General features: G+C 35.6%; 1 protein-coding gene across 2 annotated transcripts in view; it reads right to left on the minus strand.

Annotated features, from left to right (window-relative positions):
- TMEM67 (transmembrane protein 67) overlaps positions 1-14280 on the minus strand; it is a 50496-nt gene that overhangs the window by 35527 nt on the left and 689 nt on the right. For both annotated transcript variants that reach the window (XR_009351666.1, XM_059166028.1), the window contains exons 2-6: positions 12686-12774; positions 10555-10648; positions 2582-2681; positions 794-863; positions 624-698 (exon numbers count right to left, since the gene is read on the minus strand). Coding sequence is in view for 1 of the 2 variants with exons in the window: in XM_059166028.1 (XP_059022011.1) it covers positions 624-698; positions 794-863; positions 2582-2681; positions 10555-10648; positions 12686-12774 (428 nt within the window). In the remaining variant the exon portion in view is untranslated. The remainder of the gene's footprint in view (positions 1-623; positions 699-793; positions 864-2581; positions 2682-10554; positions 10649-12685; positions 12775-14280) is intronic.

Genomic DNA, 14280 nt, shown 5'->3' on the forward strand with positions numbered 1-14280 from the left:
TTTCAGTGCTCATTAACTAACTTCTAGTTAGTCATCTAATTCCTATTCCCTTGGATTCATGATCTCCACAGTTCAAGTTCATTTACTTTCTTCCCATTTTACAAAGCAGACATAGACAAGCAACTGTTGCAAAGGCTCTAACCCTAGGCCTCGTGCTCTCGACTACAAAATAAAGAACCTGGCCAGATACGAATAACCCTCATTTCTCCAGTGATTACCATGTATAGGTACTATGAGGTAAGTCTGATTAATATACCCAATGTACAGACCATAAAACTGAAGTTTAGAAATATTAGAGTCCAAGGATATATAATTAATGACTGGCAAATCCAGGGTTCAAGCCAAGAGTCTCTGGTGCTCTTAATAAATACTGCTGCATCTTTATAGGATCTATAAAAGAACTTTCCAGCTTACACATTTGGAGATCACCAAAAAAGGATGAGCCAAGGTAGAGAAGAGAGGAACGGTACTTAAAATAATAACGCTGAGTTGTTAATGTTTCTCAGATTGATAATTTCTGTTTTAAAGTGACTTAATCAGAACTGTTTCTCATTTTAGTCCCAGAATAATGAGCAAAGGAAGTACGCAACAAGGATGGAACAAAAAAACTACAACATACTCACAAGATCTCCATAACGGGCAGATGAAATTACACGTGAAGGAAAATTCCCTGTGTTGCTGAAACATAATCCCCCTGTCTTCATAAATAAAAAATACATAAGAAAATAGTTTATGGAAAGGTATTACCAACTTAATTTTAAAATATATGCCTTATTAATTTGATTAGCCTTACTAAAATGTTCGGTGCTGAACAGGTACAGGACCTGCTGGTATTGATGAATGTTGGTTCGCATCGGACACATCTGTCAACATAACAAAAAAATTTTTAAATGTCAATGAATTATGCTAGACCTAATTTCATCAAACACTTGTCTTCTTTTAAATGCTGAATTAGAATAGATTCATTCAGCTAAGTAATAACTTGTAATAAATAAATTAAAAATATTAAATTGATTTGATTAATTTTATTACCATTCCTTCTATTTCAAAGCAAGGTATAAATAAATAAGTAAAATTAACCAATAATAGGAGAGCATTCTTTTGAAACTATATCAAGTGGCATAAATAATATTGAATAAGATGGTTAAGTCACTCAATTAAGAGCCCAAAAAACTCATACAAATGAAACCCAATCTGTTTTCATATGTAGTTATATCAAATCTAATTTCCTTATTTTGTCTGTCACAACGCAAAAAAGGAAACATAAGCTAAAAAAGATATGTATATCTACTCCTTCACCAAACCTACAATAAACACTTTCAAAGTCCATTCATTACCCTTATTTATTTTAGGAAAATATATTTTTCATTAATGTATGATATACAGGGAGGAAGAGGATCCACCAGAGTAGTGGGGACACTGAATGGTTTGTTGTACTCACTACTTGTAAGACAGAGCAGGAAGGAGGGAATGGGGCATGGCACAGATCTAGGCTTGAGTTGGTACTGGAAGGGAAGGCTTGGGCATCAGCCAAGTAGTCAATATTTGGACACCACAGCCCATATCAGCCTAAGATAAGTAGTGATCCAACACTAAGTATCCCCAGCAGAAGCTACTCAACTATTTTCTATTTTAATCTTGGAAACTGAAGAGAAAACTATGCTTAGAGGGAAGTCATCATGTAGCTCTCTCAACAAAAATTTGAAGAGGTGGGGCGCCTGGGTGGCTCAGTGGGTTAAGCTGCTGCCTTCGGCTCAGGTCATGATCTCAGGGTCCTGGGATCGAGTCCCGCATCGGGCTCTCTGCTCAGCAGGGAGCCTGCTTCCTTCTCTCTCTCTCTGCCTGCCTCTCAGTGTACTTGTAATTTCTCTCTGTCAAATAAATAAATAAATAAAAATCTTTAAAAAAAAAAAAAATTTGAAGAGGTTAAAATAGGGATATTATGTCTGAATTAGAGAGAGACAGGGGTGTGTGTGTTTGTGTATGTGGTATGCATGTATGAAGGGGAAACAGGATGTGATAGAGAATAGGGCTATAAATCAGGGTTCTTGGGTTACTATAATTATCATTTACTTAGTAATATATTCTTTATATAACTTTATTACAAAGCACAGTTCCAGGCACATAGCTAGTATGCTATAAACAGAAGTTAATACTTAAATGCCATATATATATATATATATATATATATATGATTATGTACAAATTATATAATAACAAACAAAAACAGCTACCTTTTACTGAGCGTTTACTCTAAAACACTATGCTAAAAATTCCCATATCGATTTCTGAGCTGTGATAAAAGCCTATGAAGTGGGTGGTTTATCTCCATTCTAAAGACAGGAGGACTGACTTACTAAGTTTGCCAAGGTCAAACAACCGATAAGAGACTGAGCCAAGCCTTGACCTCTAATCAGTTTCATTCTCTAGGCTTCACCTTCTTTATGTGTCAATGTCTATTTCCATCCTTCTTTGAGTTATTGTGAGGAAAGTGGTATCATAGGAAGTATTTTTAAAAGGTACAGATTCCATATAAGTGTAAGATGATATTTAAAAAGTCAGCACCCAGCACATGGCTTACCTGTTTCCTAAAGCATTTGCCACTGTAAAAGAGTTTTCATTTTCATCACAGAGCTTACAAGTTGCTTGAGACAACAACGTTCCATTAACAGCTCTTTCCACTAAAGATTTAGAAACAAAATTGTAACTCAAAGTCAGCAAATAAGTTTCTACATACTTTGTAAAGCCCACTAGTAATTATTGTTCTAATAATTCTCAAAATACCTGATCTGCAGAAGAGGCATGTTAAACACCACCAAAACAAAGTATAGAAAAGTGAAGACTTCCTCATTCCCACATAAAGAAACACAAAAACGAATTTTCCAAATCATAATAATAAATTAGTATTTTTTTCTCTAGTTTTGTTTTGTTTGTTTTTTACTTCTTACCTGCATGTTTCTATTACAGTGGGTATGCAGAAACAAGTAGTAGTTTCACAGACAGCTGAAATGTCTCTACAACTTCAGGGTTTTTGGTAGTACCTATTAAAATTTTAAATTCATATAACCTTCAACACTACAATTTCATTTTTAGACATCCAACCTACAGAAACACTTGTCCATGTGCATAAGGACATTTACTAAAGTGTTACTTGTTGGAAAACCTAAACATTTACAATAGCAAAATGATGGTATATTCAACCTATGAAATACTATGGAGTAGATTAGAAAGAATGAGTAATCTATAGATCATACTGATAACTGAAAAAAGTATGCTGTAGAACAATATTTTTGGTATGAAACATTTATATAAAAATGCCAGTTATATTTCTTGTGGCTATAATGTATATTTTAAAAACAGGAAAAAAGGGTTCTAGAAGGAAACAGACATACAAACATGTATGTGCACACACATCAAAATGATCAACAATTACTTCGGGGCTAAGGGAATTAACAGAGAACCAGCATTGGGAAAATGAGTCAAAGATCATTAGTCCAAATCATAATGCTATCAATAATGTTTTATCCATAACACTTTCAGTTTTCACAAAGTGGTAAAAATGATTTTAACCAAAGTAAAGGTAAATGACTTGTTTCTTCTATAGTCATCCCAGGCTTAAATGGCAATTCTATTGGACCGTTTACTCAGGCCCCAGTCCTTAGAGTCTCCTTATTTCTTTTCACACTGCATGTTAAAAACAATAAAATTAAAATTTAAAAAATAGATGTGCAAATCTTATTAGCTCTTTTTTTCAAATTATATCCAGAAACGGAATTATTCTCTCTACTTTCACAACTCTACCCCAGGCCAAGGGCTATCATCTATCACCTGGACTTTAATGACAGCTTCCTAATTGGAGCCCTGGTTCTATTCACCAGGCAGGAGCTAGAATGAGGCTTTTCAATACTAAGTGTGATCATTTCAATCCCCTCAAAACCTTCCAGTACTCTTCCATCTTACTTGGGGTAATTTCTAAGGTCACTATCACAGCCTAAAAGGCCTTACATGATCAGCACACAATCACCCCAACTTTCCAGAATCATCCGCTTCTTTCCACACCCTTGTTTGCTTCAGCCACACTGGGGTATTTGCTGCTCCTTGAACACTTTCCCATCTCAGGATCTTCATACTTGCTAGCCTGAGTCCCCTGGTCATCTACATGGCTCTGTCCCTCATTTCCTTCAAATCTTTGCTCAGATATCACCTTTCCAAAGAGGTCTTCCATGATCATACATGTAAAATAACACTTGTTCTCTCTCTCTTGCCCTGCCTTATTTGTCTTCATAGCATTTACCACCCCTGGCATACACTATTCATTTGCTTATTGTCTTCCTCTTGCCACTAGAACCTAAGTTTGATTCATTGCTGTATCCCAGCACCTAGCAGTTAGTGCTCAATAAACATTTTTTTAATTTGAAGAACTTAAAATTGGAGAGGAAAGTCTGATTTCATAGAGACCTATTTTCTTACATGATGACAACAGTCTACTCGTACTGAACTGGGGCTAGCTATGGCCTTTTAGCTTAACTGCCCTTTTGTTAAATGAAGTTTCAAAAATTTATTAACATTTATTTTAATTTTGTCAACAAATATTTATAAATAAGTATGACAACATATAAATATTTTCAGGACTGTATAGAGACATATAAGTACTAAAAGCAGTCTTGGGGGATGCCTGGGTGGCTCAGTTGGTTAAGCAGCTGCCTTCAGCTCAGGTCATGATCCCAGTGTCCTGGGATTGAGTCCCACATCAGGCTCCTTGCTCGGCAGGGAGCCTGCTTCTCCCTCTGCTTCTGCCTGCCATTCTGTCTGCCTGTGCTCACTCTCTCTCCCTCTCTCTCTCTGATAAATAAATAAAATCTTAAAAAAAAAAGAAAAAAGCCTTCTTGTAAGAACACAAAACTTAATAATGACTACATTAGAGGAATAGGAGTGAGAGTGAGGGAAGAAGGGAAAGCACTTAGTTTTACTATTTTTCTATACCATTTAAATTTCTAGCCATATACATACATGACTTTCATTTCAAAGAGTAAAATTTTAAAGTTGAAAAATAAATGACCTTTTAAGCAATAAATCTACATGTGCTCTTATGGCACTCTCTCCAAAATACACTGCAAATAAACACTCCAAAATATTTGCAATACATTAAGAAACTTGGAAAGGATAGAGAAAAAAATAATTGATTATCTAGGGTAATTTTTGGGAAATGGAATAGGTAGGGAGTATGGACTTTCATTTCTCATCTTATAGCCTCGTGAATTATTTGATATTTTTAATGATATGTACTGTCTGTATTAATTATTTTTTAAAAATTATTTACCTGGTTATCTGAGCATTTTCTTCTTATGTCAGAAATGGGAAGAGTTGAAAGAAGTTGTGTAAGAAGTAAGATGCACCCTCTTTCTATTCTTCCTCTCCCCCTCAGCGCCTCTTACAAATCCACAGAACAAATTAACAGAAAAAGTTCAAGATGGCTCTAAGGAGCTCACACCATGGAAAATTTTAAGTATGTAATATAACCTCTAAAATAGTGAAATACTGGTTTCATGGCAGTCACCCAACTCTAAGGGGTTACTAGGTGTCAGAGCCACCATCTGGCCTCCAGACTCCATTCTCAGAAACTCATTAAAACTGAAGCTTCTACATCAGTGATCTCTGACTGTCAAAAGTCATTTCAGAACTCATTCCATTCTGACTTCCACACTGTATTTGAATCTGTGAACATCATCGCCTTCATCCCCACTTAGAAATTCCAAGGACATTTTTTACTTCCTTTTTCCTCATCCCCATATTCCTTCACTCATCTAAGTTATTATCATCCTTTTAATATTTCTGGGATCTACTCCTTTGAGTACAACATGTTCTAACTCTGGTTTAGGTCCTTGTCACCACCTGTCTACAGCACCCCAACAGCCTCTTCACAGCTCTATTTCTGGTCCCCACTCTTTAAATATCAGCTTCACGAGGACAGGGACTGCATTCCTGTTCAGTCTTTCCTTCACTGCTTTACCCTTCATCCCCCTGGACCATGGCCAGCACCTAGTAGGAGCTCAACAAAACCCCTATGCCTACAGAACACCCTACCATTCAAGGCCTTCCACAATCTGGACCAATGCACCTTTAAATTCAGCAAACTGTTATTTCCATAATTCCTTCATATTCAATCTGGATGTTTATATTTGTAACAATATGTTCATATATATAACAATATGTTTATATTTATAACATTGCTCTTGTTCGTACTCTTCCTCCTGCCCAAAATGTTTTCTTTCTTGCTATCTTTTGAAATATCATTAATTCTTCAAGGTCTCACTATTATACTGCCTCCTCATGCCCACTTTCGCAGATAACCCTGGCTGAAGTGAGTTCTTCCTTACATTTATTGTCTAGAATGTTCATTTCATGATTTAATATATGTGCTCCTATAAAAATATTTTGTTGCTGCTATCTTGCTCTGCAAATTATTTTTCCATATGCATATCCTGTCTTCTAACTAGATTTTAAATAAATTGATGGCCTGGGTTTTTATTTCTTTTACAAATTATTTTTGAATAGGGGTGCCTGGGTGGCTCAATGGGTTAAGCCGCTGCCTTCGGCTCAGGTCATGATCTCAGGGTCCTGGGATCGAGTCCCGCATCGGGCTCTCTGCTCAGCAGGGAGCTGCTTCCTTCTCTCTCTCTCTCTGCCTGCCTCTCAGTGTACTGGTAATTTCTCTCTCTCAAATAAATAAATAAAATCTTAAAAAAAAATTATTTTTGAATAAATAATATACAAATAAAAAATAAAAGGCACAGAAGAATTTGAAAATGAAGTCTCTTTCCTACCCTTTTCCCCCAGATACCCAATTCTCTACCCTGGAGGCAAGACTGTTATCAGTTCCTTGTAAATTCCTCCAGAAATAGGGTATGCATAGCACATATGAATTTGTAATTTTTAGAAAGCATAAATGGTAGCTCACCAAATACAGAAAACAGTACCAATAAACAGCAAGTACTCAAATAAACGTTTGTGAGTGAATACATAGAAACTTTTCTATGCTTTTTTTCATTTTTAATGTATCTTGGATTTGTTTCTTTAGCAATACTTGAAGAACTGCATTATTTTTCTATATAATAATCCATATTTTTCTGCATCCTACATGCCTGCATGGACGTATGACAGTTTATCTGACTAACATCTTCTTAATAGACTTTGACATCGTGTATGCTATTTTGTCTTAGGATGAAAGTTGCAATAAGAAGCCATGCATATAATTCTTCAGACATGTATCTTCCTGCATTAGAAAAGGAAATTCCTAGATAAAGCCTACCTGGGTGATGATCTGCATCGGATAAATACTGTCAAGTTGCTCTCCACAGAGAGTGCACCAATTTATAATTCCCCAGTAATATATGAATAACTACCACCTTGTATCCTTGCAAACACTATCAAAGTTCAAAAGGTTGATAATAGGGGCTCCTTGGTGGCTCAGTCAATGACATATCTGCCTTTGGCTCAGGTCATGATCCTGGGTACTGGGATGGAGCCCTGCATCAGGCTCCCTGCTCAGCAGGAAAGCTGCTGCTTCTTCTCCCTCTGCTGCTTTCCTTACTTGTGCTCTCTCACACACTCTCTTTCTATCCCTCTGTCATATTAAAAAAATCTTTAAAAAAATGTTGAGGGGTGCCTGGGTGGCTCAGTCGCGAATCATCTGCCTTGGGCTCAGGACATGATCCCAGGGTCCTGGGATCAAACCCTGCATCAGGCCCCCTGCTAGGCAGGAAGCCTGCTTTCTCCCTCTCTTACCACCTCTGCTTGTGTTCCCTCTCTCGCTGTGTCTCTCTCTGTCCAGTAAGTAAATGAAGTCTTTAAAAAAAAAAAAAAAAAGTTGATAATAAAATCTGGTAGGTTAAAAATAAAATTTATTTTAAAAATAAAATTTTAGGGACGCCTGGGTGGCTCAGTTGGTTAAGCAGCTGCCTTCGGCTCAGGTCATGATCCCAGCGTCCTGGGATCGAGTCCCACATCGGGCTCCTTGCTCCGCAGGGAGCCTGCTTCTCCCTCTGACTCTGCCTGCCACTCTCTCTGCCTATGCTTGCGCTCTCTCTCTCTCTCTCTGACAAATAAATAAAATCTTTAAAAAAAAAAAAAAAAGAAAAAGAAAAAAAAATAAATAAAATTTTAATATTATTCTCTGAGCAATGTTGAACTTGTTTCTCTTGTTTAATGTTTTGTTTGTGAATTCAGTCTATTCATGATTTTTGGCCATTGTTTAAATTTAGCTTTTCCTCTTCTTCATATATTATTATAGAAGTTTTTTATATATATATTGTAGAACTTAGACCTCTATTAATTGTATGCATTATAAATTTTTCTCTAGTTTGTAGGTTTTTTCCTTATGTTCTTTATTATTTTTCTACATGATATTTTAGAATTTGTATTTAGTCAAATTTGCCAATATTTCCTTCTATAGGTTCTGGATTTCTCCTTATTCTTAGGCCTATTCCATCCCAAGACTAAAAAAATTTTTCCTGTTTTTTATGATTTTTTTTTTAAGGTTGTATTTATTTGACAGAGACAGACAGAAGAGAGTGAGAGAGGGAACACAAATTGGGGGAGTGGGAGAAGCAGGCTTCTCACAGAGCCAGGAGCCTGATGCGGGCTCAATCCCAGAACCCTGGGATCATAACCTGAGCCAAAGGCAGATGCTTAACGACTGAGCCACCCAGGCTCCCCTTTCATAATCTATTATAGAATCATATTTAGTATTTAAATATTTGACTGGCCTGGAATTTATGTTTCTTTAAGAAATAAGTTTGAAACCCAAACTAAGTATTTTCCAAGTTTCCCCAACACCATCTACTAATCAGTCTTTTCTCCACTGACAAGAAATGCCACTTTTATCACATATCACATTCCAACTGATACTCGGTCTATTTTGATTCTCTACTTTTTTTTTTTTTTTTTTTTTTTTTTTAAGATTTTATTTATTTATTTGACAGACAGAGATTACAAGTAGGCAGAGAGGCATTCAGAGAGAGGAGGAAGCAGGCTCCCTGCTGAGCAGAGAGCCCGACGCGGGGCTCGATCCCAGGACCCTGGGATCATGACCTAAGCCGAAAGCAGAGGCTTTAACCCACTGAGCCACCCAGGCGCCCCTTGATTCTCTACTTTAAGTTCCACCCATTAGTATGTGTAATCTATATGCCAGCCATACATGTTATTATAGTGGCTATAAAATGTGCATAATACCTGATAGGGTTGTTTCCTCTCTCCTTTTTCATAATATTCTTGGTTTTTCATATTTTTTCCAGATAAATTTTAGAGTTAATTGTGTAGTCTCTAAAACAGACAAACAATATCCTAGTAGAATTTACCAGGGTTCCATCAAATAAATAGACTAGTATTGGGAGAGCTGACATCTTTGTAATATTTAATTTTCCCCTTCAAGAACACCCTACGTATTTCACTTACTAAAGCCTACTTTTGTATACTGCAGGAGCATTCTAAGATTTCTTCAATTGATTAATCTTATACATTTCTTCTAAAATTTATGCCTTGGCATTTTTTTCTTTTTGTTGCTACTGTAGATGAGATTTTTTCCTCTTTCATATATTTTAAAGAATTGTTTAGAAAGAAGGCGGCTGCTAATTTTTGGAAAATAAATTTGTATCTAAAACCTTTATGGGGTGCCTCGGTGGCTCAGAGGGCTAAGCCTCTGCCTTCCGCTCAGGTCATGTGATCCCAGGATCCTGGGATCGAGCCCCACATCAGGCTCTCTGCCCCGCAGGAAGTCTGCTTCCCTCTCTCTCTGCCTGCCTCTCTGCCTACTTGTGATCTCTCTGTCAAATAAATAAATAAAATCTTTAAAAAAAAATAAATAAAACCTTTATTATTTATAGTGATTTTTAGTAATTCCCTTGGGTTTTCTAAACATATAATCAAATCATTAAAAATTAATTTTTAATGATTTTTACCTCCTTTTTAATTACCCTATCATCTATTTCTTTCACTTACCTAAGTGCACAGTTTACATCTTTATCTGGGTCCTGACATTAATAGAAATGCTTATCATTTGTCCCTATTAAGCATCATGTTGGCTTCTGAATTGAAACATATATACTTTATCATGTTATTTTAAGGAAGTATCAATCTAATCATATATTAAAAAGAATATTTTTTAATTTTTTTAAAAGATTTTATTTATTTACTTGTCAGAGAAAGAGAGAGAGAGAGTGCGCACAAGCAGGAGAAGCAGGCAGGCAGAGGAAGAAACAGATTCCCCAGTGAGCAAGGAGCCTGATGCAGAACTTGATCTCAGAACCCCAGGGAACATGACCTGAGCTGAAGGCAGACACTTAATTGACTGAGCCAGCCAAGTGTCCTGAGAATTTATTTTTTTAAATTAGGGAGGGCTTTTTATTCTCTTCTCAATGGCTACTATTGTCTTAAACATCATTAAATTTTAGACAATTAAAAAAAATACTGTTCACCTAGCTATTTCAATTAATGTCCTTTTCAAACCAGCTAAGTGGAGATTCATTACTACTTTTTCATAAAGAATTTACTTCTTACCTAAAATATGGCCAGTGGGACAGTGGCATTTTCCTTCTGCAGTTATACCGCCAGGGCAAGAAATGCAATTCCAGCCATCTTCAGTAATACCTTTCTAAATTAAAACAAAAGTAAAATTTCTCCTTGATCAGTGATGTAATTCCAAAAAGCCACAATAGTATATAATTTGTAGCTAATATTCTAATAAATCATGCACATATGAGTCACATAAAAATTTCCTGGACAGCCAAACAGTGCTTACATTCTAAAATCAAGTTACATATGATCACTATGTACTGACTACTGTTAACTCTGGGCAACACTGCTTTCTTCTTCATGATTTTCAGTTCAAATGAGTCCTTACTTTCAAAGTAATACTGTCATTCAGTTTTTCAATTTATAAAAGTAAAACACAACAAAATTCAAAAGGATTTAATCAACAGATAGCCAATTAATTGTTTGGTCTTACCTTTTCTAACATATTCTAATTTTTATAATTCAAATACATTAGTTTTTCAAAATCAAACTATGATTCAAAATGGTTGAATTTTATGGTATACAAATAATATGTAAATAAGTTGTTAAAGTTAAATTATAATTATAAAGTTAAATTATAAATTATCTATTGTTTGTATTAATAAAGGTTTTTGATAAAATATGGTATCATTCAAAATTGGGCTTACATGGCTTTTCCTAACCTGGGGCAAAACCAAATATGGATGTAACCAAAAAGAACAAATGGTAATAACAAAACAGTAAGAAATTATTTTTAATTTTGGTTGAAAAGACTGGATATATCAAGAAATGCTCCTAAATTTGGCAGTACATTTAGAGAGGACTATTTAAAAATTATGATTATTTTGTAATTTCACTGAAGAATAAATTTGCTTTGTACCCATTTCATATTAGGAGCTTTTTATGATTGATAATTCAGCAATGGTCACTATTTCCAAAAACATAAAATAAGTATTAAGTGGTAATCAAACTTATAAGTTAAATCAAATTAGCCATAAAATCAGGACAACTGGTAAATTAAACTATCAACTTAATAGTAATTAATTTAATAGTATTTTAAATTATTAAATTGCCAGATTTCATTTTTTTAATCCAGATGAGAAGAAACATTACTACAAAATAACTGCCTCATAAAACTCCTAATTATTTTCTTTTAAACATTGTATTTATTTGACACAGACAGTGAGTGAGCACAAGCAGGGGGAGCAGCAAGCAGAGGGAGGAGGAGAAGCAGGCTTCCCACTGAGCCGAAAGCCTGATGTGGAGCTCAGTCTAGGACCCTGGAATCATGACCTGAGTTGAAGGCAGATACTTAAACGACTGAGCCACCAGATGATCCAAAGACTCCTAATTTTTGAAAATGATTGCAAAATGTATTTGCATTAATTAAAAATCATTATATATAGTAACTAATTCACTAATTTTCCAAAAATTATGATATAATGACTAACAAGACAGCAACAGATATTATTTAACCTATTTAATGATGCAACTGGCATTTCATGAACTTATTACACCTTAGGTATCGTTATGAACATGAATTGTTATAAGACTGCTGACACAACAGGTCCAAGACAGAACTCAATCTGTACCAGTCAAAATATACACACATCCCAACTTGCTCTTTATATGTATCATTCATCTATTAAAAAAAAAAAAAAAAGTCACTCTGTGAGAAAATATAAAGACAAATTTCACAGCTTTGCATTTTTAATTTCAGATTTTAAAAACCAAGGCAATACATTTGTTTTTTCCAAGTTTGCATAAAATTTCACTGATTGCCCAAAATTTACTCTAGTAAAAATAAAAATAATTTAAATAATTTTAAAGTTGGGGAATATATTAGAGTATGGCATTAAAACATAGCTTAAAAAATAAAGACAGTTAAGGGGTGCCTGGGTGGCTCAGGTGGTTAAGCAGGTGGCTCTTGATTTCCACTCAGGTCATGATCTCAGGGTCCTGGGATTGAGCCCTTGCATGGGGCCCTGCACTCAGCAGAGAGTCTGCTCAAGGATTCTCTCTCCCTCTCTCCTCACCCAACTTGTGCTCTAAAATGAGTAAAATATTTTAAAAAAAATAAAGACACTCAATTTACTACCTTTTACAGTAAAATTATTTTAAAGTAAATATTTGATACCATGTTTTCTGGGCACTTTTTACAAATAAAATCAGGTCCTCCATTATTAGAGATCATCTGAAATCCTGGTAGACACATACATGAAGTTCCTAAAAAGAAAAGAGCCAATTTTGACCTTGGTAAATAAAAATAATAAAACTCCAAATAGGTAAACTTTCAATATTCTTAAGATCTTAAAAAGCAGTATAGCTGTTAAGAGCAAATCCAGAAACATACTATGTGGGTTCTAATCTTAATTCTGCTATTTAGCTGTGTGATCTTCAGCAAGTTACTGAACTCTGTGCCTAGATTTCCGCTTTGGCAAAATGGGAACGATAACAGTACTTACCTCATACGTTTGGTATGAGTATTAAATTAGTTATTATATGGAAAGCGCTTAGAATGTGTATGGCACACAGTAGGTATTTTGTTTCCTACCACTTTAACTGCAAGCAGAACTCAATTATTAAAGTACTGAACTTTAATTTTAATAATCAAACTATTCACTAACTGCTATGGGAAATTTTACAGTTCTATTTCATCCAACCATACACATATATTAAATGATCTCAAATTTACTTTACCAAAACAAAACTTAATTAGCGAAATCATCCTGATTCAAATAAATGACTATTTTTCTCTAAACAGACAGTAGACTTTATAACCGTTATTCAACTTGCTGGATAGGTAAGGTCAGTATTCTCTAAGGATACATCAAGTGGAAGCCGATCCCATAGGAGTCTATGTGGTAGAATGCATAGGATATTTGGGTTCGTAAGTACGAAGCTACCACCTTACACTTTAAGACTCTGTGAAACGTTTTCTCATTCATATTTCCTCACCTGGGGAGCCTTGACCAGTCTTATGTAATGACTTAAATGAGGACATATCAAGTTTGAAGATGGCAAAAAGTTAACACCATGGGTGACCAAATCAAGACTGAAAAACATCCTAGACTTTAGAATATGGAAAAAGTCTTATTCTGAGCAGTTTCAGTGAGGAGAACTAAGATCAAATGGTGGAAGTTTCAAGAAAAAAGAAATAAGCTTAATCTAAAGAGACTTCAAGGGCAATTAGTAATATTCGATAATAAAAGGTATAAGTCCTAAGGAAATCTATATTAAGGACACACGATATAGTGGGAAAATACACGGGTAGAAACTGAGGGCAAGGAGACAAAAGTTCTTCCGATCCACAATTTAGGTGACAAATAAGATATTACAACATCAACTGGGCTTCAGTTTCCTTATCCGTAAAATGAGGAGACTGGACCTGATCCCGATTAAGGTCCCTTATAGCTCTAGGTCTCTAGGATTAGAAAAGCAAAATAAAGAGTTAACAAAGTTTATAGGCGCTCCTTTGCGTTCCCTCCCCGACCCGTCCTGTGACCTCCTCCTTTATACTTCGCTAATTCCCTATTTCTTTTCTGTCTCTGGTAGGCGACTTTCCAGATGCCTCCCGAAAGACCCCTCTGATGAGAAGCGGGGGACTGACGCGGAGAAATTCATTACTGGCGCTGGCTCACGGCGTAGCTTACTCTGGGCTCCCCAACCTCAACTGGGTGCAAGCTGCAATCCTCCAAGGAAACCCATCCCTTACGCTTCGGCGGTTAAGTT

This window comes from Mustela lutreola, chromosome 3 (genome assembly GCF_030435805.1).
Source record: "Mustela lutreola isolate mMusLut2 chromosome 3, mMusLut2.pri, whole genome shotgun sequence".
Classification (NCBI taxonomy): Eukaryota; Metazoa; Chordata; class Mammalia; order Carnivora; family Mustelidae; genus Mustela; species Mustela lutreola.